The sequence below is a fragment of the Lolium perenne genome, chromosome 7 (assembly GCF_019359855.2).
Source record: "Lolium perenne isolate Kyuss_39 chromosome 7, Kyuss_2.0, whole genome shotgun sequence".
Classification (NCBI taxonomy): Eukaryota; Viridiplantae; Streptophyta; class Magnoliopsida; order Poales; family Poaceae; genus Lolium; species Lolium perenne.
Window position 1 is genome coordinate 135,198,161 of NC_067250.2, and position 25,093 is coordinate 135,223,253.

The 25,093-nt window shown below is 46.5% G+C and overlaps 1 protein-coding gene and 1 long non-coding RNA gene across 27 annotated transcripts; one reads left to right on the forward strand and one right to left on the reverse strand.

Moving 5' to 3' along the window:
* Positions 1 to 2,574: 2,574 nt before the first annotated feature.
* LOC127301700 (uncharacterized) lies at positions 2,575 to 13,547 on the forward strand. 21 transcript variants are annotated; one of them, XM_071824719.1, is made up of 11 exons: positions 2,580 to 3,038; positions 4,155 to 4,263; positions 5,021 to 5,095; positions 5,847 to 5,914; positions 6,015 to 6,076; positions 6,874 to 6,936; positions 11,746 to 12,038; positions 12,137 to 12,217; positions 12,419 to 12,455; positions 12,652 to 12,790; positions 12,884 to 13,547. In XM_071824719.1, the coding sequence occupies exons 2-7, from the start codon at positions 4,159 to 4,161 to the stop codon at positions 11,760 to 11,762; spliced, it is 390 nt and encodes a 129-aa protein (XP_071680820.1). In that variant the 5' UTR covers positions 2,580 to 3,038; positions 4,155 to 4,158; the 3' UTR covers positions 11,763 to 12,038; positions 12,137 to 12,217; positions 12,419 to 12,455; positions 12,652 to 12,790; positions 12,884 to 13,547. The 21 variants fall into 21 exon arrangements, 5 of the variants coding, with proteins under 5 accessions (XP_071680820.1, XP_071680821.1, XP_071680818.1 ...); XM_071824720.1 differs by having other exon boundaries at positions 12,890 to 13,547; XM_071824717.1 differs by having other exon boundaries at positions 12,706 to 12,790.
* Positions 13,548 to 17,907: 4,360 nt separating this feature from the next.
* Positions 17,908 to 22,176, reverse strand: LOC127301703 (uncharacterized). 6 transcript variants are annotated; one of them, XR_011749250.1, is made up of 6 exons: positions 21,987 to 22,172; positions 19,927 to 21,513; positions 19,802 to 19,840; positions 18,474 to 18,795; positions 18,263 to 18,392; positions 17,908 to 18,187 (listed from the first exon to the last, which is right to left on the reverse strand). It is a non-coding gene; the product is annotated as an uncharacterized lncRNA (long non-coding RNA). The 6 variants fall into 6 exon arrangements; XR_011749248.1 differs by having other exon boundaries at positions 18,474 to 19,840; positions 21,987 to 22,175; XR_011749251.1 differs by having other exon boundaries at positions 18,474 to 20,507; positions 21,036 to 21,513; positions 21,987 to 22,174.
* Positions 22,177 to 25,093: the final 2,917 nt, after the last annotated feature.

A 25,093-nucleotide genomic window follows, 5' to 3' on the forward strand; every position in this document is an offset into this window, starting at 1 on the left:
TGTTTTTACAATATAAGGCTCACCTTTTAGTCTCACAACGTGTCTAGAAGCAAGGCACCCAGATTATATACCACACCACGTACGGGAATCAGAGGAGGAGGCGAAAAGAAGGCGGTCAAGAAAACCCATCTAGGGTTCCGTTCCCTCGTCGACGACGCCGCCGGTCCGCTCCGCCTCCGGTGGCCTTGGGGCCTTGGAGGTGTGGCGGACCACGGCCTCTCACCGGCGAAGGGTTTCCGTTTTTTTGTTAGGTTGTTTTCAGTGTCTTCTTCAGGATGATGAGGCGGCGGCTACATCCTGAAGTCAGAATAAGGTCCTCCCCGTCCTATCCTCACTCCGGTAGTGCGTCTTGCATCAGCGGATGGCGCGTGGAGTTGTGTGTCCGGCGGATCTCATGGGATCCGGTGTGTTTTCGCGTTTTTTGGTGTGGTTTCAGGTCAGTCTCTTCCGATCTACGGTTGTCATCTTTGGCGACGGTTGCGGCTCTGGTGCGCTGGTCCTTTGGGGCCTTAGCACGATGACCTTCTATTTGTCTACTACAACAAGCTCTACTACGACAAGCTTTGCCTGACTCCGATGATGGAGGGGCGAGGACGGCGGCGCGCCTTCGGCTCACGTCAGTGTCTGTAGTCATCGCTAGGTGGTCCGAAGACCTCTTTGTAATTTTTATTACTTTTGAGTCTGTTTGTACTACTATTGATGCTTATTAATAGATCGGAGGAATTTTCGCAAAAAAGTATCTACAAACACGTGCTAGAGAGTTGACTCTTGTATTAGAGCCCATTTTTTTTCTCTCTCACCTAATCTATCTCATCCAACTAAGAAAAAATATAAAAGCCTTTTATGGTAATACCTCAAATGAACCATAGCCGTTTAGTTTGGTCAATCCAATGGTCTGTAGCTGTTTATACTTCTGGCAAAAAGAGGAGCAGTAGAATTCCTACTGCTCACCTCCGCGAGGCGAAATCCCACACGTTTCCGAAACAGACCGAATAGAGGCCCGGCACAATAGAACCTATTCATTTTGTAAGGCCATCTACAACGTGGTGATATGTGGGACCGTTTGCATCCGCGCGGACCGAAAATACGTCTGCATCCTGCTCTAGTGGGGCGACGCATCGTTTTCGGGACGTCCGCAACGACACAAAATGCGGCGTAAATATGCGGTACGTTTGCGTCTTCGCGCACGCTGCGCGGTCTTGCCGAGCGTCCGCTCACTTCCCCCACGGACCCACCTGACAGCGACCCCTGTATCAAGGGCATCGCTTCCACGGCCAGCGCTTCCGCATCTGCGCCGCAACCTTCACCTTCAATGTCACGGTTGCCTGTTCTGCGCACGCACTGGCGGACAGCTAGGCTTCTGCGCCTGCGCCGCCTTCAATGGCATCGTTTCCCGCGCGCGGTCGGCCCTAAAAGTCTACCGGCATAGTTCGTGCCCTCGCTTACACCTTCACTCCCACCTCCACCGCCGCGTGCCGCCGCAGCACCATGGGGATGAAGAAGAACGACTTCGAGGCGTCTGACAACATCACCAAGGGGGAGCGGACACAGAGGGTGCCGCTGGCCGTCAACGAGGGGAGGCTGATGCACTGGAACTGGACGCCGTGCGACGCCTGGTCGAGCGTGCAATTGCCTAGCGGCTGGCGGCTCAGCTACCGTCGGGTGCCCGTCCCTCCCGTGCCTGCGCGCGAGCCAGATAGGACCGCCGAGATCCGGCGAAGGAGGTGGTACCTGTCGCCGGACCTCCGCGCCGATCCGGTGTACGCCATCGACTCCGAGAGCTGGCGCACGTATCTCGTGTCCGAGAGGGATCGGAGGAGGAGGGCAGGCTTCATGGGCGACAGGGACTTTCCCTTCGACCGTCCACCGCCGCCTCGTCCTCGAAGACAGCAGGCGCCGACGCGTGCGCTGTACGACGATGATGACGACGAATACGACGACGACTACATCAAGGCGCCGGCGTACCACAACGAGGAGGTCAAGGACGACAGCGACGACTACGTCGCGGTCGTCCTCCAGGAATGGCAGCTGGCCATGGCGGAGGGCCGCAAGTTTTAGTACCCGGACAACATGACGGACGACGAGATCGTGAAGCTCGGCGTCCTCGTCTCCGAGAACGACCGACATGTGCAGCCGCCGCTGCCCCGGTACGCCACTGGCTTCATGCCACTGGGCTGTCGGAGGATGAAGCCCTACGATTGGCACTACAGGACTCGGCCACGCCACAACCGCCGCTGTACAACCCCTGGGCTCCTCAACCGCCGCCACATCCCTGGGCGCCTCCACCTCCGCCACACAGCCCTGGGCGCCTCCACCTTCGCCACAACCAGAGCCCTCGGCGCCTCCACCTCTAGCACAGCCGGCGCGCCCGACGTACATTCCACCGGTTCCCAACTGACTGTGGGTGGTACCGAAGCTCATCGTGCTCGACAGTGACGAGGAGAAGCAGTAGGCGCAGGCATTTAGAGTTATTTCCATGTGTTCAACTATATGTAAATTATGTTTTTATGTTATAAAAAATAGAAATTCGAGCAAAAAAACATGCGTCGGAGGCACCTGACGCAAACGAATACGCGGTCGATTTGGACCCTTTCACCCAACGCAACGCTGAACGTTGGAGATGCCCTAACCCTAGCATTTCGTCCCCATCTCCCAACGAGACCACTGTACCGTACGACCCCGCCGCCGCTGAGCTCCGGGTACTCGTGCGCGGCCTTGTCTCCGGCGGGCGAGCACGACGTCCGGGACTCAGGCGAGTCGCTTCTGCGGCGGCCTGAAGGAGGAGTTAGGACGCGATGGATCTCCCGCCCCCCAGCGCCTGGGGCTTGGGCGAGCACGACGTCCGGGTCGGAGGCGACTGCTGCGGCGGACGGGGGCGGGGCACTGCTGCGGTGGCCTCACGGAACGCCTATATTCAGTAGGTCATGGCCAATGCTGTTGCCATTGCCAACCATCTGATAAGCAAGGGCTAAAGCTGGTTACTGATGGAACAGAGAACCACCTTGTTCTCTGGGATCTTCGCCCTCTTGGCTCGTCTGGTATGCAGAGCAGCTTTAATTGTCATCTTTTGTTATTTGGTTGTCTGCAGTGTGAACTTGCTCTAAAGTAGGTTTGCTGAAATTATATGTAACAAAGTTGAGAAAGTACGTGATCTGAGCAGCATTACACACAACAAAAATGCCAGTCTTTGGTGACAACAGTGCATTGTCACCTGGTGGTGTTCGAATTGGCCAGTACATCTTCCCAACAATGGTTTCTTACTCTGTTGTTTAGACATGCTTTGGAGGTTGTTATTTGTTACTTGCAATATAAAATGTCAACCAACCAACTAGTCAGCCTACACGGTACACGGAACAACTAGTCAACCAACTAGTCAGCCTACACGGTACATAGGAAGGCGAGTACGACGACGGTGACGTGGTCGAGGACGATGACACTGCCGTGTCTGAGTACGAGGCCGCGTCTGATGGCCATGTCAAGGCGGAGACAACGACCACGACCACAGCGGCACGGCGTGGGATCCGGAGACCTAGTCAGCCTACACGGTACATAGGAAGGCGAGTACGACGACGGTGACGTGGTCGAGGACGATGACACTGCCGTGTCTGAGTACGAGGCCGCGTCTGATGGCCATGTCAAGGCGGAGACAACGACCACGACCACAGCGGCACGGCGTGGGATCCGGAGACCCAGCCGCCGGACATTAGTGACGAGGAGGCCATTGCGTGGCAATGGCCAATAGCGAGCTCGACCAACTCACTATGTGGGACGGCCTCGACTCTTCCAGCCACGCCGACATGACCCACGCGCGCCGTCTACTGCTCCTTCGACGGTCTCCGGAGCGCTCATCTTGAATGCCAGACTTGATGAGTCTGCTGTATGGAGCAAGTCCTCAGGTTTCGCAGTGTAGTCTACAGGCTAGCCAAACAGGATAGCATGGTTTGGGATGGAGTAAAGCCAAACTGGGACACTCTGGAGCGCAACATTTTCATCTGGTTAGCAGGTGAAGTTGCTTTAATTATGAACGCTTTGTTTCTTTCGATCTTTAGTAACTTCTTGAGCAGCTTCACATTTTAATAACCTGATAGCACCCACTTTGCCTTCTTCTGTGGAGTCGAGACTTATAGTAAAAAATGCAACTTTTGTGAATGCAGAAGTATGAGAGCTCACCCGATATACAGACGGAGGATGTTGTCAGTTAAGGCAAGAAGATATGTAGGCCAACCTGCTGGCAAAATATTGGGACTAATTAGTGAAGCACAGGTGATTTTTTTACAAGTGACATTGTTCATATATGTATATTTTGGTCTGGGTTAGTAAGCATACGGTTTAGTCCCATATGCCCAATATTACCCAATTCTCTGATGGCTACACTTTCAAAGCCTCAAAGGTGTTTCTGCCCACTAGATATTGTTTGTGAGGCTGTCCTTATTTTAGGCATGGAAATCCTTCTAGAGTTGATGCTTTCAAACAATACAGGCACTATTGTTCCCAGATGAGGTTCTTTTAGATCTGTTTCTCATAGACATCTGACCACTCACTTCTGGCCATTTATTATGATTTTCTCTTAGATTTGTTCATATGTGGTTTAGAATTTCTTTATACTAACAGGGGATTCATATCTGCACCTATAATCTAAATGCAGATTATTCTGATATGGATGTAGACTGTAGGATGCCACTGACTATACACCGTCACCCATTCTGACTGCTTATAGGCTACCATGTTTGACCCTCAATCAATCTTACACTGTTCATCTTATCAACCTGTCATGAAATTTCTTTATTTTCTATCTTATGAACCTGAACGGAACGTTTGCAACTTTTCCATTGAACATTTAGTGTTTATGCCTTGATTATATAGCATAAACTAGATACCGTTTAGTGTAAGGTAGTTCTCTTAACTTATGGGTACATCTATATAGTTATTTTGCGTCTATATATTTATAATGTCATCCCATCGCATGCCATGCCATCCGTTGTTGTTGTATCAGCTGATTCTGCTGTTCTGAATGGTGCAGCCTAAATCGCAGTCAGTCTGTTGTTCAGCTAACCAAAGTACCGGGTTATCGCAGAATCAAAATCACAATGAAAAGGTAAAATCCAGTTTCGTAACTGAAAATATCTAAAATACCACCGTTGTCTTGGTTTGCTTCATAAGCATAGTAATTTGCTTACTACGGTACTATATTTTAACATGATCTGGTTACATTTCACGTGACTGAGCATGTCCCCTTGGAGTTACAGATTTTTGTCTTGGATAACAATGAATCAGTCAACTGGTGATTTCTTCAATTTTATTACTCTCTAAACTGCTCACTACAATACTATGTAAGTAATGAGTTTTAGGCTGCATTTGAGCCTGGGAGGGGTTATCGCATGTTCGTCCTCTTGAGCATGCTATGGGTATGCGTAGGAATCTTATGCATTGATTTTTTGCCTCCACAAATAATGTTTTTGATCTGGCCATTTTATGTTTGAAATCGCGTAGATTTTGGGTCAAATTGTGCAGCACATTGTCCGTTCAGTATTATTGGCCATAGGATTTAGATTAATTTGTGAGACACGTTTTCTATGAACTGATCAACTAACAGATCTCCCAGAGCAAGAAAATACTTTCTTTCTTTCTGGATATAGGTTCACAAGCACGCAGAGTCTCTCTTAGGTTCAGAACCACCAGGATTTCAGTTAACTCTGGGATAGTTTCTGTTCGGTGTCAAGTATCAGATCAGCACCTAGCACTATCTTATGCAGAGCAATATATCTCAGATTCAGTGGGACATACATCAATATTAGTTGGTGTTGTGCACACAATCAATGTGACAACAAATTTTATTTGCTTTGCAGGGAATGTTTCGAGGCACAAGCTTGACCAGTAAATATTCCATTACGTTTGTTTTCTCTTGCTTGCTATTGTAAACTCCCATTTCTTGATGTCACTGTATAATTTAAAGAGTATTGAGTGTACGAGAAAAAAAGTTAAGCTTAAATGGCTCGAAACTGTTTTGCGTGTAGGATAAAAAAAAAGATGAGGTCACGCACAACATATGTGAAGACTGGAGTTAATTGCGTTTGCGGTAAGTGAGTGGTTCAGTTTTCTGGTGATTCCATATGCATGTATGTTAGTATGTTAGCATGGAGTGGAGTACTAATCAGCGTGATAAGGCTGTATGTATGACATGATTCTTCCATCTCATCTTCAGAACTATCACAAGCTTTATAAGTTTTTTGACACACTTTTACTATTTTACTATCAAAAAGTCCTTAAATTTCTCAGACTGAATACACCATTGTAGAGGACAATATATTGGACACATTCAGACATTATATAGATCCTCTAGCCTGTAAACGTGAGCTATCATGCATTTACGTCATCCTAATTGTGACTTGGAGTTTTAACAACCATAATATGTTTCGGAGTGACTGTTGTTGTAACCGTAGATCAATACCATGAATACAAGATCAGCATGTGAGATGAAGCATGGCCAAATGGTGCAACATGTCGGATAAATGCATTTTATGTCAAACTTACAATGATAAACGGGTGTTATGGTTGACAACATAAAGCTGTAGAGATTTTGAGAGAGATGGGCTATCACTGTCTGGCCTCCACTTATTCCTGGTAAGGCCTTGCCAAAGATATCGGTAGAACCACTACTTATGTTGAAAAAAGTTGGTTGATGTTTCACTGACTTAGTTTTTTCCAATCTGTCAATATGGTTAGGCGTTATCTATTCAAATAGTTTGCATTACTTTCAATTTAATTGGTGAACTTCTGACCCATGGTATTGGTCACAGCCAATCATTTATTTAGTAGAAAATCAAAGATTTCCAAATTTCTGACCGTGCATAAATATATCTCTGTTTCATGTAGAGTTGATACTACAATATGGATGTCCCTTGGCTTCCTCGAGATCCACAAGTTCTTTCAAAGATGGTACATCTACATGCCATATTGTTTTGCACCGTACTTGGTCCAGGCTCACTCTTAGGGCCACTTCTTTTGGGCTTCTAGAGCTGCTTCTGGGTGCCAAACAGGTGAAGCCCAAAAGAAGTGTCCGGCTTAAACTGGGCTTATTTCCACCGAGAAGCTAACTCCTAGTGCAATTCTGGAAACTGGCCCTATGCAGTTTCCCGAGCTTCTAGCTGAGGAGGCCGAACCGGTACATGAACCTGCCCCTCAAGTTAAGTGCATTTTACAGCAGATGCCACTCCGCAGTGTGTCTGCCGGTCAAAAAAGCATCTAAGGAAAAAATAAAATTGACCATATCTCTGCCCATTCCCCATCGAGCACCCGAACCAGATCCCGCACCACCGCCGGCCCCGTCGCTCCGCCACCGCCGGCCCCGTCGCTGCCACCGCTGCCGGCTGTCGCTCGCCATTGCCGGCCCGTCGCTCGCCATTGCCGGCCCCGCCGCTCACGCCACCGACGGCCCCGCCGCTTCCGCCATAGATGGCCCCGACGCCGGCCTCTCCGCTCGCAGCCGGCCGCGCCCCTCGCCGCTACCCGACCCGCCCGGCACCTACTCACGGCCAGCTATCCTCCCGCAGCACAGACCGGTGCCGGTGCTGAGCAAGTTAGTCGGTCCGCCGCCGCCGTTGACACCTCGGCCAGTCGATGATGAACCCTTTTCCCACGATAATTTCTGTGAACTATTTCCATGACCATTTGCTTATTTCCTTTGAAATATTTCCATGAAGGTCTATTTCCTCGGACTAGTATTTTTCATGACCGTGTTTTTGTCTAACTACAGATGAATTCTTCTAGCGATGACCGATGAAGAATTTTACATGTGCTGCATACTTGCTAGTTGTTTGGTTGCTTGAGGCGTTCTTCTATTGTAGTTATGACATGAGTTCTTCTATTGTAGTTATTTTGAACACATATAATTTAGGGACATTACAGACATTTCACAACTCAACACCTCAAATAAGCCAATTCCTAGAAGCCCAAAAGAATAGGAGAAACTTGCTTCTACGAGCTTCTTCCCACCATAGTTTCTCCCCACCATTTCCTATAAGCTGGCTTCTGCATAAGCAGGAGCCCAAAAGAAGTCGCCCTTAATTAACTCGGATTTTCCTGGCAAGGTGATACCTGCAGATTACACCTGGGCGAAGCTCGGGCCGGGCTTCGGGCCGGGCTTAAAAAAGCCCGCGGGTAAAAAGTCAAGCCCGAGCCCGGCCTGGCCCGACCGTCGGGCCTGTAATTTAAGCCTGAACCCGGCCCGAACGACCAAAAAGCCTGGCCCGGCCCGAGAAGCCCGGCCTGACCAGGCTAAAATGCGCGAAAATGAAGGCCCGAGCTCGGCCCGGCCCGACGTTCGGGCTCAGATTTCAGGCCCGAGCCCGGCCCGAAGTGCAAGCCCGACCCGGCCTGGGATTTTCGGGCCGGGTCGGGCCGGGCCGTCCGGGCCAAGCTGCCCATGCCCAGATGTACTGCAGATGCAGTCATATTTAACTCGAGCCTGGCACGCGATCGATCCCCGCCCAGGCCACCCCGCTCGATCCCGCTGCCAGCAGCGTGGCCTGCCCGCGAATCCAACTCGGCTCCAACCGTTCTCCCGCCTGATTCTGCTCCAGCTTGGTTCCCACCGCACGCAGAGTTCCACTCCAAGTCAAGCCCAGGTGCCTGCCGTTCACTCTCTGTCCCAGCACCATAATCAAGACAGTCTCGTACAACAATGTCGTCGTGGTGTAACAACAGATGCCGTGGGTAGACTTAAGTTAGGGTCTGGATATACGCTTGAGGATCCGGGTGAGGGGAAGGTTTACAAGAAAAGGGAGATAGAACTCAGGGTTTGTATTTCGCGAAGAACCAAAGGGGAGCTACAGAACCTGGCCTCTCTGGCTGAAGGTTGAAGATGAAGGTTGAAGATGTACGGTAGCTAGCCTATCTTCTACTGCAGAACTACTAAAGGATCGATCGTCCCGCACAGGGGTGCCCCTCCTTTCCTTACATAGTGGAGAGGATGTTAAAGGGGAAGAAACCCTAGGGGTATCTTTGGTGACCTAAGGTACTTTATAAAGCTTTTTTGGCTTCAGGGATGAAGCTTCTGTCTTTAATCAGAGGGCTGATGACCTCGTCCGGTTTCTTTTACGTCATCTTCCGCTTTGGCGTTAGGACTTCGATTAAAACTGAAATGCTTCGCTCATCTTGTCCTTTAGTCCTTGAAGCAATCTTTGACCGGGGTGCCTACATGCTACAGTTGAGCCTATGCCGGATCTCCGGTATCTTTACCTGTGAGCTCCGGTTTCTTTGTCTTTGTAGCTCAATCTCTTCTGTACTCCGGCATACCCCCCTGGTATACCTGACTGTACCAACTTAGCATTGTTAAACTTACTTCTCAGGATCCGGATTAATCTTTAATTCGGTATACAAATGGTTTATCATGGCATATTTGTCATAGTCTTGACCTACCGGGGGTCATCCCCCCGACATTAGTCTCCGAAGCTGGTGTGGCCGGCTGATTGACCACCATTTTACCCTTTACCACATTAACATTTAGCTTGGTCTTTCCACTAGCAGGTCTTTCCACTAGCAGGATGTCTTTTTTCCTACCATCCATTTGGGTGCCTGCCTTGGTAAACCCTTGCACATGATTGACCACCATTTTACCCTTTACCACATCTGCATCCTGGAACTGTTTTATTAGCATAAGACAGTTAAGGTAGCTCACCAGGAAACGGCGGGATCCCTCGATCGAGGGGTAGGGTTTTTATGGGTCATTTCGTTATGGCATGCCATATTCGCCACATAGTCATGAGCGTATGAGCTCTTTGGGCTTCAGTTATCGTTTGCAGGAGGTGTAGGAGCCATTCTGTTCTAGTTGGTTTTAGTAGGCTATCCGGTGGCAAGTCCCAGACTTCAACCATTGCTCGCCATAAATCCCGAGCATGTTGGTAGCGAAGGAAAAGATGGAATGTATCTTCATCAGCACAACCGCAACCGCATACAAGGCACAAGCTTTGAGGTATCCATGCCTATCCTCATCATATTTACTACGTCGCCGGGGCGTTGTTACGGCAGATTTTCCAGACCAGCGTCTTCACCTTGGGCACTACTGGGCAATTCCAGATAATTTTCCATGACGGTCGTGCACCATGTGGCCTTATGCTGGTGGCACCGCGATCCTGCGTTAGCATAGCTAGGTTTAGAACAAGTTTGTAGGCGCTCCTGACAGTAAACATGCCACGCTAATTTGGTTGCTAGGATATAAAATCATCCTCATGCCAGCGCGATGTCTGAATCTTCAGTTTGGCCGTAATGTCCTCCTCTATGAATGTTGCAAACACTACACGTTCCAAGCCCCATCTGGTAGCAGAAAGTCTGAAACCCATCTATACCTAGACCTCCCTTGGTCAGACCGGGGGTGGTAGTTATTGTCTCGAGGTATCCAAGGATCCCTCCAAGCTTTGATATTTGCGCCATTACCAACCCGCTAGAATGCTCCTTTTTTAGTAGTTCAAGGCCATATTCGATAGCATGACAGGTCGATGATTTATTGCCCATGAAGACTATGTCGGTCAGAAACCCATTTCGGTAATATTTGGTCTTAGAGCATTTGTGCACACAAGGTATCAGGGAACTGAATTAATCTCCACACATGCCTTGCTAAAAGGGCTTGATTGAAGAGTCGCATATCACGAAACCCTACACCCCCATAGTCCCTGGGCCTCAGCATAATATCCCAGGCTACCCAGTGTGTCTTCCTTTTCCTATTCTCAGCTCCCCACCAGTATATGTGGATCATTTTAGTGAGTTTGTCACACATCCCCCTAGGTAGCGTAAACACGCTCATGACATACACTGAATAGCCTATGCAATTGACTTGATAAGAATTTCCTTTGCAGCATGTGACTTGTGATTGTCATCCCACTCAACAAGGCATTTCGCTAATTTAGGTTCCAAACTCGGGAATTTTCGTTTTGTCATTCTACCCTCTGGAGTCGGTAGGCCTAGGTATTTTGCTTCAAAGGATTCGTGTGTCACTTCCAATGCAGCTTTCGCCTCCACACGCTAGTTTAGTGGGCATGAGTCCCCAAACATAATGGAGCATTTGCTTGGGTTAATTAGCTGACTTGTGCTTGACGCATATTTGTCCAAAACTTCCTTGAATTGAATTGCTTGGTCCACTTGGACCTTAAAAAAAGTAAACTGTCATCAGCGAACAAAAGATGAGACATACCTGGGCCCGCCTACAATTATGACAGGCTCAATACAATTAGTGCATACCTCACGCTGTAGTAAGGTAGATAAAACATCCGAAACAAAAAGAAACCGAAAAAGCGAAAGGGGATCACCCTTATCGGAGGCCCCGAGAAGGCGAAAATGATTCCAGGAGGGTTCCATTAAATTTAACCTGATATCTCACCTAGGTGACGCATGACATAATCCAGTCAATCCACCAATAAGAGAATCCCAGCCTTTTGCATCACTTTCCTTAGAAAATCCCAATCCACCCTATCATATGCTTTGGATAAATATAACTTGTAAGCACACACATTCTTTGACATATTTGTGTTATTCTCAATGAAGTGCCGGCATTCAAAAGCAACAAGAGCATTATCTGTGATTAATCACCATAAGGATGTTGTTTGATTGTGACAACAAATTAATTGTTAAAAATCGCCTCTCGATCAATTTATACAAGATTTTCCTTGCAATATAGGGTGTGTTGTTTGATTGCGCCTTAGCAATTGTTTTGATGCTCTCTTGATTTATCCGTGTCATGATTTTACTTACCAGGCCAGGGAAAGCAATAGCAGCAAGCAGCTTTTAAAGATGCCTCCAACAATAAAGCCGGAGCAAACAAGGGCATTTTGGCATCTCTGCTAACAAAATGAGATTCAGATATTGATGTCCTACGATAAGCAACATCGGTCCTCCCCTCCTCTCAACAGCTAAGGTATGTATTGTTTGATTGTGGTGGCAAACTAATTGTTATCATGCTCGATCAGGAACCACATTCCTGTATATACGCATTGGAAGAAGTACCACCAAGACCAAGAGCTCCTATGTGACTTTTACGGAAAGTGGAGGTATTTACAAACTGCATTCCTTTGCCTCCCTTTAGTGTTTATAAAGTTGTTATTTCTCAGAAATTGTCATTCTTATGCATGTTCTTCCATGTCACTAGGGTAAATTTTCAATGGACACGAAGCAGTCACCAGTAAAAGGTGCATGCAATAAGCATCTTCATAATAACGTGGAAAAACTGGTAAGTCAAGACCTGTGTTATTTACAGAATAATATAGTACACATTTCCATCAACAAGTTGGGTAGGTATTTACCATGTAGCTTGTATTTTGCTGAATGCATGTGCTGGCCTTTTTAATCACTGATTGTGTTCGTACATATTTGGCATAAATAGTTAATATATGTAACTCCTGGTATCATTCCATGATGCTCACTTTGCCAGGAAGGTGCGTTGCTTAGTTCAGCGATGGATAGCTCAGGTCCGTTTTAAACTAAATTTCTATTTTGGTAGGTAGCTGTTTGTATGAGCTTTTGTGCACATCGTTGCTTGCGCAAAAGTCTACAGATTCTTTCTACAATATAGATGCTCTGCATCGAACTGCTGTAAATAGTGATTAACTTGCACAGTAGCATAACATTGCACGCATTATTGATTATTCACAAAATCCTTTATAGAATCTATAAGCTGGATGCATGTATGTGTTTCTTTTCACGGAGACTCGTACACAGATAACAACCAAGTCATGTGGATCTGTTCATGGAGACATACCGCAACAAGGACGACCGCTACTCCCCTAAAGTAGAACTTGTTCTTGTGAGTAAGCATTCAATGAGTTATCGCTGAAACGAAGTTTATACATTGCTTCATCTAACACCAATCTATCTTCTGTATTTACTGCTAAACAAGCGTCAGACTGAAAGAGATGTCTCAACCTACACCAGATTGAGAGAGAAAGAATGAGACCCAGGTTTTATCCGAGGTCCTTGGTAAGAGAATAAAGAAACCTATGTTTCTTCAGAATGTGGGAATGTAGCATAAACCCACTCGATCAAATATGAGCACCCTACCTGATTTGTTGGAGACCGAGCGGAGGGGAAAAACAGCAAGATCTTGTCGACTCCCGTAATGCTAATCTGTTCGAGCTTAACAGAAAGGTACATGAAGCGAGAGAGAGGCATGCTGCCCTTGAGTAAGGCTGGCAATGGGTCGGGTTTGGTTGCGTCAACCTAAACTTGACCCATGCCCATCACCCTTATCGGGCACACCTGTGACCCACGACCCTACCCATGGGTAAGGAGTGAGACCCATCCCCAAACCCATCGGGTACAAAAAATGGAGAGTTTGACGCAACCAAATATTTAGAACACATCGGCACATTGTTGGGCTACCAGGACGAAGAGTGGTGTGTTCCCGTTCATGGCTTTGTGACTGCAAGTAGTACTAATATGCACATGTTTAGTTTCTGGATACAAGAGCTTTGTGTGTAAACGATATATACTGTCTACATGTATAATGTATGTGTATCATAGCTCACGTACCATAAAAATAATTCAATTGTTTTAATTAGTAATATTAATCGGGTGACCCATCGGGCAACCCGTGGGCATAGACTGATACCCATGCCCGATCCGCGACTAATCAGGTTGCCCATGGGTCGTTTCCATGGGCGAACATCGAGACCCATACCCTACCCATTCGGGTCGGGTACCCATGGGCAGACGTACCCATGGCTTGAAATGCCAGCTTGACCCTTGAGGCAATGCTTGAAACGTTTACCAGGTCCATGCGCGAGTAAACTTGGTGAACTGGTGGTGCTATGGTGGACTGTCGAACTGTATCTTGGGCTGGTGGTCTTGCTTTGGTGAAAGCTAAACTGTTATTATTTTGGAGGAGCTGAACTGTTATGTTATGATGCGAGTACGCACGATGAACTTAAGATCGAATGTAAATTGATGCACAGTTATCTAGTTGTTCTCTATGTATTTTTTGAGTGTTTATGTATTACTTACTCGCTCCGTCCCAGTTTATAGGGCTTGCGCGTACTCCTAAGTTGTCAATTTGGCCAATACAATATCATTTGTATAATATAAAAATCATATCATTAGAAAGTAGAACATCTAAGCTTTCTAATGATATATATTTTGCAATACATATGTTGCATTGTTATTGTCAAATTTACGACCTAGGGATACGTGTAAGCCCTGTGAACTGGGACGGAGGGAGTATATGTAATGCCGCCACAAAACGGTCGTTATTTGACACGGTGGGTTTGACAAGCTGAAAGTAACGACCCAGTGGAGATAACCATGCCGGACCTTGTTTATGGACCGACATTTATGGGCTGGAAGTAACTGGCCGGCTGAGATAACCAGGCCGGGCCGTGCTAACAAGTCATTATTAACATACCTACATTGATGGGCCGGAAGTAACGGACCATTTTTGCAATTGATTTTTTTAGACGTTGCAATAGAAATAACGGGCTGGGATAATAAGGCCGCGCATTTAGGCTGTTAAAAGGCTGGCCATGAGTGGGCCAAGAAAAGGGCCACGGTAAATGGCTTGCCGTTATGAGCTACAACAAATGGGCATTTTCCATGTTGGGCCGCCATAAATGGACCGACCCTTAATGGGCCGCTATAACCTTGGCTCAAAGTCCACTTTCGTGCCACGTGTGTTCCTGCATGTGGGCCCCGATGTCTACGTGTCAACAACTCATTTTGCCACATGTCGAGATGGTCGTGGGCCTTCTAAACGCACATGTTGGTACTTCGAGTGACACATGTCGACATGCCAATGGCCACGCTCTAGGCACGTGTCGACATGCCAATGGCCACGCTATACGCACGTGTTAACCTTCGAATGCAATTCTACATGGCCACATGGTGGGAGGAGGTTTGTACGGAGTGTTCAGCTAGACGACAATGATGACATCATGCGCTTTTAGTTATTGGACCGATGGCTCCATGATTAGTCTGACACGGTGGTCTCGATCGAGGAGGCAGTTACATGACGGTTATGCCCGTCACGATGTACCTGGTCGGGTGGGCTTTGGGTGTGGGCTAGGCCGTCACGGATCCATGAAGTCATGCCCAAACCGTCAGTCTGGCCATCTGTGACGCGAGGTTCTCCACAGAATTCCAAACCGTCAGTACGAGGTCTCCGTGACGGTTTTTGCACATTCGTTGACGAAGTAAAATCGTTATGGACTTACGAACTGTTTGTAGTGTAAATAGACTAATCTAGCAAGGATAGATGACAAAATATATGACAAGTTATACTTCATGATTTTAAAAACATCTCAAGCTGCCGAGGAAGCACAATGTAAAGATAAATAGAATAATATAACAAGGATTAATGACAAATTTTATAATAAGTTATACTTCATGATAGAAAGCATCTCAAGCTGTCGAGGAAGCACATTGCAAAGATAAATAGAATATATAGCAAGGATAGATGACAAAATCTCTGACAACTTATATTTCATGATAAAAAATACTACCTCTGTCATAAATAGATGCCAAAAGTTTGTCTAAATTTAAATGTATCTAGTCACGACTTAATATATAGATACATCTGAATTTAGACAAATCTTTGGCATCTATTTATGGACGGAGGAAATAGTTTATATGTTAAAAATTTGATAAAAACCGATAAAATACAAAACATATACTATGTCTTCCACTACTGTACTCTATCACCACAATGGTGATAGAGAGGACATGTATGACGACGACGGCAGAGGTACGAACCACACCGAGATCACACTCTATGTTGACGTGTCACTCCAGTTTAAAAGATTAATGTCAAGGAACAGCTAAGAACAAATTGAGAAGAATAGAGACTTGCTATGGTACATCTTCTAATTTTGCACACATAACAACCCTAATGAAAATAAACATAAAATAGAAAATAACTGTGTTGAGTATCCTTTGGTGGCGGTTCGAGATGATGCAAACCTCTCTGTTGGGTTCAATAACCTTGGCCCTCGCTAGGTGCATGAACCACTCCCAATTATTGTCGAGAAACGGCTGAGGACCTTGGCTTCACCTGGGATGAAGCCATGCTACTAAGCTTGGCTCCGCCTGGAACAGAGCCATGCTACCTAGTTTGGCTCCGCCTCGGACGGCGATGTGCTTCTGATCTTGGCTCCACCCGAAATAGAGTCGTGCTATTAAGTTTGGCTCCACCTAAGATGGAGTTGTGGTACTGAGCATGGCTACATCTTGTGCGAAGCCAAGCAAAAGGTTATTTTCTGAAATCTTTTGAAAACCAGATTATTTTATAAGATCTTTCCAGATTTAGATCAATTTTGTCAAAATCGACGCATACACGAGACATTCTTTTGTCTTGCATGCATGGGACGAGTACACCAAACAAGCAGCACACGGCCAGGCCTGAGGAGACTACAACGACACGAAGAGCAACGCGTACACTCGCGCGCGCGAGACGTCTAGGGCGTCTAGGTAGCGACCCCTATGCTCACAACATCAACAAAAAACTCTGACTGCGCTGAACAATCTACACCAAGTTGAACCACCACATTAAGATGTACGACTACGTCAAGCCATAAACAAGATCTTCGTGGAGGGCTCCTTTGATTCATAGGAATTGCATAGAAATAGTGTATGATTTGAATTCTATAGGAAAATTTCCTACACATGTTGTTTAATTCATAGAAACATATCCTATAGAAACTAATCCTATAGAAATCTTGTAGTGTAAATCCTATAGGAAAAAACATGAGGTCATACCTCATGAAAAATTTCCTTTGCTACAATCGAGAACACTTCATTTTCCCATAGGATCCAAGTAGCCGTGACATTTCAATCATATATTTTTCTATTCCTATGATTTTCCTATCCTATGAATCAAAGGAGCCATGAGCATCTACAAAGAAGAGACATTAATAACATCCACACACAGGCCAATGTGGAACACTACTTTGTCGACTTCTCCTATGCGGCACGACATCAACATCATCGTTGCAAGAAGGGATGCCTTCAAGCGACGTATCACCGTTGACGCGCCTGCTGCTTCGAACATCGCCAACACTTCATCGCCAATGTCTAAATCAGCATGGTCTTCATCAACAAAACCACCTCGTCAAAACGCCACCGCCGCTACACCATCCCCTAGGATGGACACACGCCCTCTAACGGTACTACTGCAAGGCGACACAACATCGACGATGGCATCGACCACGTTCGATGTAGAGCAACTGCATCGACAATACAACCGCGCACACGGTTCTTGCAAAACTGTTGCGGGTTCGGTGGTTTCCTCCAGTCCTGGCAAAACTGGTGGTCTCACCTACGACCATGTCCTCTAACATCTGCAAGACGCCCCCAAAAGGCCCCCTCTTATATCCGCAAGGTGCCTCTTCCATGATTGCAACTCTGTCCAAAAAATACGTGCAACTTTTTGCGTCTTGGGCGATTGCAGCTACACGGACTACGATGAGTACTACATCGACCATGACTATCTCGACCACGACAACATCATCGGCTAACTTGACATCGATATCATAGCTACGTCTACAACGACACATAGGCAACAACTCCAGTCATCATTTGCATCCATGATACTCCCGTTATGACTACGGGAGAGAAGAGATGCGAGATAGGGAAAACACCGGAAAGGGAGGCAATTTAGAGGAGGTTGAATTAAGGGGGAATGTTAGGATTATATCTTCCATATATGTAACGGAATATGTTAGGAGTATAAAGCATACCAGATGGGTAGCGCGCTTCGCGGCGCCGGCTACCACTCGTTCTTGCATGCCTTTTTTTTGGCTTTAGTAGAAAGTTGCGGTATTGACATTTTAATTTTCCTTAATATACAGTTTTTTTGTGTGCCCTTAATATACAGTTTGGTACATTGATTTGCTACTGTTGATTAGTTTTACACACTTCCCAAAGGAAGTTTAATCGTTGATGACAATTGGATACATGTGTTGTATGGACGCCATGCCAGAACTTAGTTATACTCAATTTGCTTGTATTCCTAAGGTTCTAATTAAATTCGAAAGAAGAACTAGCTAGCAATACGTAGGACAAACCCTAGAGATCATTGTAATTAAAAGAAATTGTTGCCTAAGGTTGCAAAGTGGATAGCAACAATATGTAGAAGACAACAACGATAAATAGGAACGTAGCACCAGCTTGTGAGAGCGTTGTGCATGACCTTCAGTTGTTCGTGCTCCAGCTTTATCTGCAAATAGTAGACATATTTGTTTAGGTTTCAAGTTTATCGGGTTGAAGATCGAAATAAGGAAGATGAGGTTACCTCAAACGCTCCATGGCGGCGCGTCCTCGTCGCGGCCTTCGCTACCGGTCGGCACCAAGTGACACCGAGTGATCTAGTTCCGTGCTGACAACCTGACATAGAGAAAGTTCGCCGCATGTTCATGCTTCAGCTGCAGGTTTTGGGAGATTGTTCACTCAGGTTTCATTTCTTGGGTCAAAGATAGGGAGAAAATCCAAGTTCATCTACAGACCTCAATCGCTACATCGGTGGTGTGGAACGGCCGCGGTGGCGAATGGGACACATCATTGTCGTCACGGCCTTGGTGATTGCTCGCCAGGTGGCACTGCTCCTTGCACCCTTGCTCACCGTCTCCTCCTGGCAGGGTCACCTCCTCTTCAGCAGCTAGATCAGTCCCTCCTCAAGACCCTTGGCTTATGGCCACGGCTCCGGGTCTCTAGGGTATTGAAGGACCTAGCAGCCGCCGCCGTGAGAAGTGGAATGGCCCGGGAGGAACAAATACCAGGTGATGATGTTGTTGGCCTCGTCCTGCTGTGACTGCTAGACCTCACCACCTGCTTGTTGTAATCGAACCCAATAAACCATTGGATTGCTTATCTCCAAATAGTGGATATATATAAGTATATAACACATGAACACGCATAAAACCGTAGAGACCAATCTAGAGCATGACCGCCAGAGAAGGATATGTCCATGATATGATGATGTATAGCTTCTACAACAAATGATGAGATTCTTAAACTATACTCAAACTACAGGAAGATACAATAAACTCAATTCCTCAAGCCAATAAAAATGGAAATTTTAAAATTCTTGAGCAAGTTTCAATGGGTATAAAAAGAATGCAGAGGGTTCAGAACGGGGACAAAGAAAAACAGTTCCGAAATCAGACTAATGGGGATATATTTTAATAGAAAGGCAGAAGATATATTGCTAGCCATAAATATTTAGACGCAGAATACTATACTTATTTTGTATAATATAGAATATTTGGATGTGGAAAAAACATCTCAATGGAAGAAAAATTACGCTAAGAAGCCTCCCTTTAGAAACAAAGGGAAGGCTGAATGGTGCAGCGACTGATAAAGTCTCCATTGGACTCAGACTAATTTCATTAATTCCTCCATTGTCTGCACATTCTCTCATGAAACAATGCTAATTCAGCTTAGTTACAGAAACAATGCCAACTTAGCTTAATGAATAGCTTAGCTAATTGTGTCCTTGAAGAACACCACATGGACAAACTCCATACAATTTCTTCAAGCGATCTATGTAACGTAGGTGTGCATAAATAATAGAACAATAACAGGACTCCATTTATACTAAACGTCGCCTAGTCAGTCAATCATATTTCTAATCTGTAAGTCATGTAATCTGATGTATAACAAAGAAACTTTTGCCTAGCTAGATGGTAGAGGAAATATAGCAGGAGTTTATTGGTAGGCCATCTTACAGGAGATGCAAAGTTCAGCCTGATGCAAGATATAAGCTGCTAGCTACCAGAATCTTAGCGTTGGCTTCCCTCATGCAAAATTAATTATCAGCGGCAACAAATCTCACCTGGATACGTTGCATGCTAATTCGTGAAGCTAATTATTTCTGCCAGGAAAGAAGAACAAAGAAAGATTAGACTACTGCACCATCTTGCCGAGCCTGGATTTTTTGCGCAGGTGCGCACCACACACCTGTATCCGCACCGTTCCCCCACCGAATGGCTTCTAGGGATGTGGGCTGTTCCTGATGCACTCCTGCAGGTTTAGCAGACTAAGAGCATCTCTAGTGGTTCCTCTAAATGAGATCCTCTATGTCTCCATATAGATGGCCATCTATAAAGATTCCTTTTTAGATGATCTCAGTTTTTCAGTGGTTCCTCTATATTTAGGACATCTAAATTCTCTCTCATATAGTTTAGTAATATTTCAAACGGCTATATTTCAAACGGCTATATTTCCAACGGCTATATTTCCAGGTCCATATATACCACCCCTCCCACCTCTCATCCAACACTCCTCGCTTTTCCTTCTCTCATCTCTCTTTTGAATTCCTCCGTCCAACACAGAAAAATGATGAATGGAGAATTTTCCTCGTTGGATATGCTCATGAATTCGTCGTCGTCTTCATCTGATGACGACGAACTCATTCTTGCAGCATTTGGAGAGCGTGAGGAGGAAGAGAAGAGGAACGCTCGACGCCATGGCGGTTCCAAGCATGGGCGTCAGACAATTGACCGAGCAAGAGATGCCGGATTTGTTCTCCTCTGGAATGACTACTTCAGAGAAAATCCTCGCTATCCCGAAAACTTTTTTCGGCGAAGGTTCGCAATTACTCCATTACTCTCTGTTTTTTTCTATTTTCACCTCCCTATCTCATTTACTTCTTTATGCACAGGTTTAGGATGTCCACTACTTTGTTTAAGCGCATATTCGATAGTATACTTGAACATGATTATGATGGTTATTTTACGCAAAAAAGGAGTGCTTGTGGACTTCTTGGGTTGCATCCATTGCAAAAGATGACTGCAGCAATGTGGATGCTAAGTTATGGAATAGCAGCTGATGGTGCCGATGAGTACATCCGGTCGGCGGAAGCTACTAATCTAGAGGCTTGCAAGAAGTTTGTGATCAAAATTTGTGAAATCTTTGGGGACGAATACCTGAGGTCTCCAAATGAAGATGATATTGCAAGATTACTTGCAGTAGGGGAGGAAAGAGGATTTCCTGGTATGTTAGGGAGTATAGATTGCATGCACTGGGGCTGGATTAGAACTTGTTGCAAACAAAAAATGTAGCGTTACCTTCTGGTTGAGAGTCCTTCCGCTTTCATTCAGGTTTAATATCTGCTGAAGACATCCACAAAACTTGCTTGTGGCCGCTGAAATAACAGTGAAACGGCAATTGACTACATTATAATTACGCTCGGGCCATGACGGGTCCTTATGCAAGTTGTAGTAATCTAAAATCCTATTCCAATAACAACTTGAGTTTTGATCTGTCCCGGTCACCGCATCCAAACTAGTGTTTCCCCATGCCGCTATCAACACCTTGTCTTCATCGCTAGACCAATTTTTCCCTTTTGTCGACGGTGCTTTTGCCTTCTTTTGTTTTGATTTTGCAAATGCAGATGCAGAAACAACAGAAACATTCGGAGTTGACATCTTCTCTTGTTCACTGATTGGGATAGAATATTGTGTGCCACTCCAATTCACTTCACCTGATCCCCCATTCAACATGTCTAAAAACCCAATGTCATCCGTCTGTGAGTTATCCATTTATCTAGCAAAACATGTCAACATTCATTCAACAATTTAGTCTACAAACAACAGCAATTCAATCATATTCTAGTATAGGCAATTCAATCATCTGTGTTTATCTAAAAAAATTGGTACATAAAATAGCGCAAACTACACAAACTAGCAGAACAGAAAGAAAGAACTAGCACAGACATGCCTCGTCCCGTCCGCGTCCGCGCGAAGGGAGAAAATTGGCCCGCCCAGCGCCGCCGGCCTAGCCCAGCGCCGCCGCCCCCGCCCAGCGCCGCCGCCCCGCCCAGCACCCGCCCGGCGCCGCCCGCCTCCTCGATTTCGGGCGCGTCTCGTTCTCGACTCGACCCCGTCCGCGTCCGCGCGAAGGGAGAAATTGGCCGCGTCCGTCGCGCCACCAGCCCCGCCCAGCGCCGCCGGCCCCGCCCAGCACCCGCCCAGCGCCGCCGCTCAATCTTGCTAATTCCCCGGGAAAAAATGTCGTACCTGGCCGGCGAGTGGAGCGACGACGACGGCGATTTCGCGGGAGATGCTCCCGCCTCCTTTTCTGCTCTCCAGATGCGCGCAGGAAGAAGAGCGCGGGCAGCAATTTTTCTTTCGATGGTCGTGGCTTCCTCGTCTATATTTGGAGGATGGAGCCACGATATGGCAGTCCTTCTAAATTTAGAGGATGGGGTAGAGAGACCACTGGGAACGTTTTTTTAGCCTCACAGCCTTCTAAATTTGTTTGGATGGACCTTTAGAGAGACCACTAGGATGCTCTAAGTACGGGCTGGCATGCGGTGGAATTGATGGGCCTCGTAGGTCACTGTTCACGATCTGACTCCTCTGTCTTTGTCTCCTGCATGTTGTGCTCGCCTGTGACTCCAATAACACACACCCGAAACAAGACACATTAAGTAAAGCTTAGTCTGTATCGCACGGTTCTACAGCATGTATATAAGCTCTGACATAATTTGATTAAGCTGTCGTGCTTAGCTACTGCTACAGCCGTCAATTTAATCAGATTTTCACAATCTTAAGATATTAGGATATGTTAGAGAACTAGCATTGTGGTCTTCTGCATACTGCCTCACCATCAAAATATTTATACAAGTTAATGGTGTACAAACCAGGTATGCTGGCTGCGGTAAAAAGGAACTTCTTTCTGCTCTGTGCTATCTGACAAAGTGAAGACTGTTGCCTGAGCGGTGGAATAGGACAAGCAAACGGGTGAGTCAACCCCTATGCTACAGAACCTATGCCTAGAGGTTAACTAGCAACCAGCGTAGTACTAAACGAAGCCGACGCTGGTAATCCCCTGTGCGTGTGGGGTTCCAATCTCATACCCTAGAAATGATGGACGTAGGTGATATGCGTGCGCAGGACGCACGTGCTCCACTACACTTTTATCATCCCCATCCCAGCAGCACTGGAAACCTCGCAGCCCAGACGGCGCCGTCAGACATGAGTGGAGACAGCAGCAGTATAGTACCAGCTATGATACGTCCGGGAGCAGCACGCCCCACCTCCCACCCTTCACCCCTTCCGAAACCCTCGGGGCCCCACACCGCTCCACGCAGGCACAACACATCGTGAGCAGCTCGGCGATCTCCCCCGGCGCGAGCTTGCCCACGAACTTCCCGTCACTGCCGTCCTCATCGCGCTCGAACCGTAGGCCACATGGCGCCCCTGCGGTGGCGCCGGCCACGGCGTACACGCAGAGAAGTTGCGCCGGTGGCAGCAAGGCCCAGGCGTGCGGAGCAGGCGTTGAACTCCTGAGGAAGTCCAGGAAGTTCGCACCTCCGCGAAGATGGCGTTGCCGGTTATGGGACCGAGGGCGTCGAGGAGGTCGTGGAAGTGCGCTGGCGGCGGGACTTGGGCTGGAAGGCGGAGCGGAAGGAGAGAGTCTTGGCGACCGGCTCAGTGCTCGGCGGGGCGTCACCTGCACTTTTCCCCATGGTCGCTGTGTTGTGGACCGAGGTGGAGCTGGGTCCATTTGACATCGCACGCGGTAAGAAAAATCCAAGTTTACTGACCAAAATAAACGAACCAGATGACCTGTTTAAGATATCCAACGACTGATAACACGCGCGCGGAGTGGCCTCAATGGGCTGGGTACTCAACAGGCTTAAATCTTTAGAATAATTTTGATTTAGTCAATCTCTGTAATCCACGTGTGTTACCAAATATGGCATACTCGGCTGATTATATAAACATGTAACTGTGCGAGACAAAGTATTGCTTCCACCACACAGAAATACTTACACCGTTTGGCAGCAGGTAGCCTATCCTCCTCTCGCACGTAGTGGCGAAGGACGGAAAAAAATTGAGGTAGGGCAAACTTAAAAAAATGATGCAAATACAAAAATAGTTGTAAGACATGAACGTCATATATGATTCTAACGAAATAACTTAGTACGATAAAAACAAAGACATATTTGAAATACGTAGAACCCAAAAACATAACAATAATGCCACCTCAATGCCAAGCCTTTACTTTTTTTTTGTAAAAAGAATAATTTATCGATTAAAACTTTTAAATATCCACTGTAAGCAACTAGGTCTTAATGATCTTTGTCGCCAAGAAACCCTTCCAATTCACCATCTAAATGAGGTGATAATGTCTTTGATTGAAATCATGATGTGTTTTTCAAATATCAAGAAAATATCTAAATTTTCAATCCTACACGTTTGAATAATGAATATCACAAAGTTATCCTGCATATACTAAGATTCATGATAAATCTCTATAATAGAAATATACTAAGATTCTTGATAAATATCTATAACACAAATATAGAATCATCGTTATTTACATTGAACCTAGAATATGAGCCTATGTTTTTAGTTTGAAGTCGATTTTACGCAATATTCACTAAAACAAGCATAACTTTCTCACACTGAGTCTGTTTTCGATGGAGGACCACTCAAAATATTCAGAAAAAATATGTGAGCGGCTGCCTTGCCTTGCCCCAAGGGGAGCTTTTCCCCTGCTCGCATGCCCTGCGGTGTGTTGCCATGGTCCATTCGGTACTCACCGCCGGCGTGCGCCAGTCCCTAATCCCGCGGCTTAGGGACACTGGCACGAGGCAGTTGCTGGCTCTCCTTCGCTGGTCGGCGGCATCGTGCTCACGGAGGCCGACGACACGTGCGTGCTGACTCGCTGCCGCAAGAAGCTAGGCGGGTTGGATGCCTCCGCCATGTACAAGCTGCGCATCGGGGGGAGGCGTTGATGTACCCTCTCATGACTTCGTCTAGAAGCTCCCCCGGTGACTTGAATAGAGCAGCGATGCCGTCCGCTGCCCTACAGATGATCAACGTGTCGCACACTGCAACACCGTGATGGTGCTTATCGTAACGCCGACTTCACACTTTTGGGGAACCCCAAGGGGAAGGTATGATAAGCACGGTATCAAGTTTTCCCTCCATAAGAAACCAAGGTTTAATCGACCAGTAGGATAGAGGCGTGATTTCTGAAGGTGTTGGTAGCTAACTAGTGGTAGGGCGCACTACCGCTGTCAGCAACAACGTGAAACCTGCACACAACACAACCAAAATACTTTTGAAAGAGCATCTCTCACAATATGTTTTGTGTGTTTGATGTCAATATA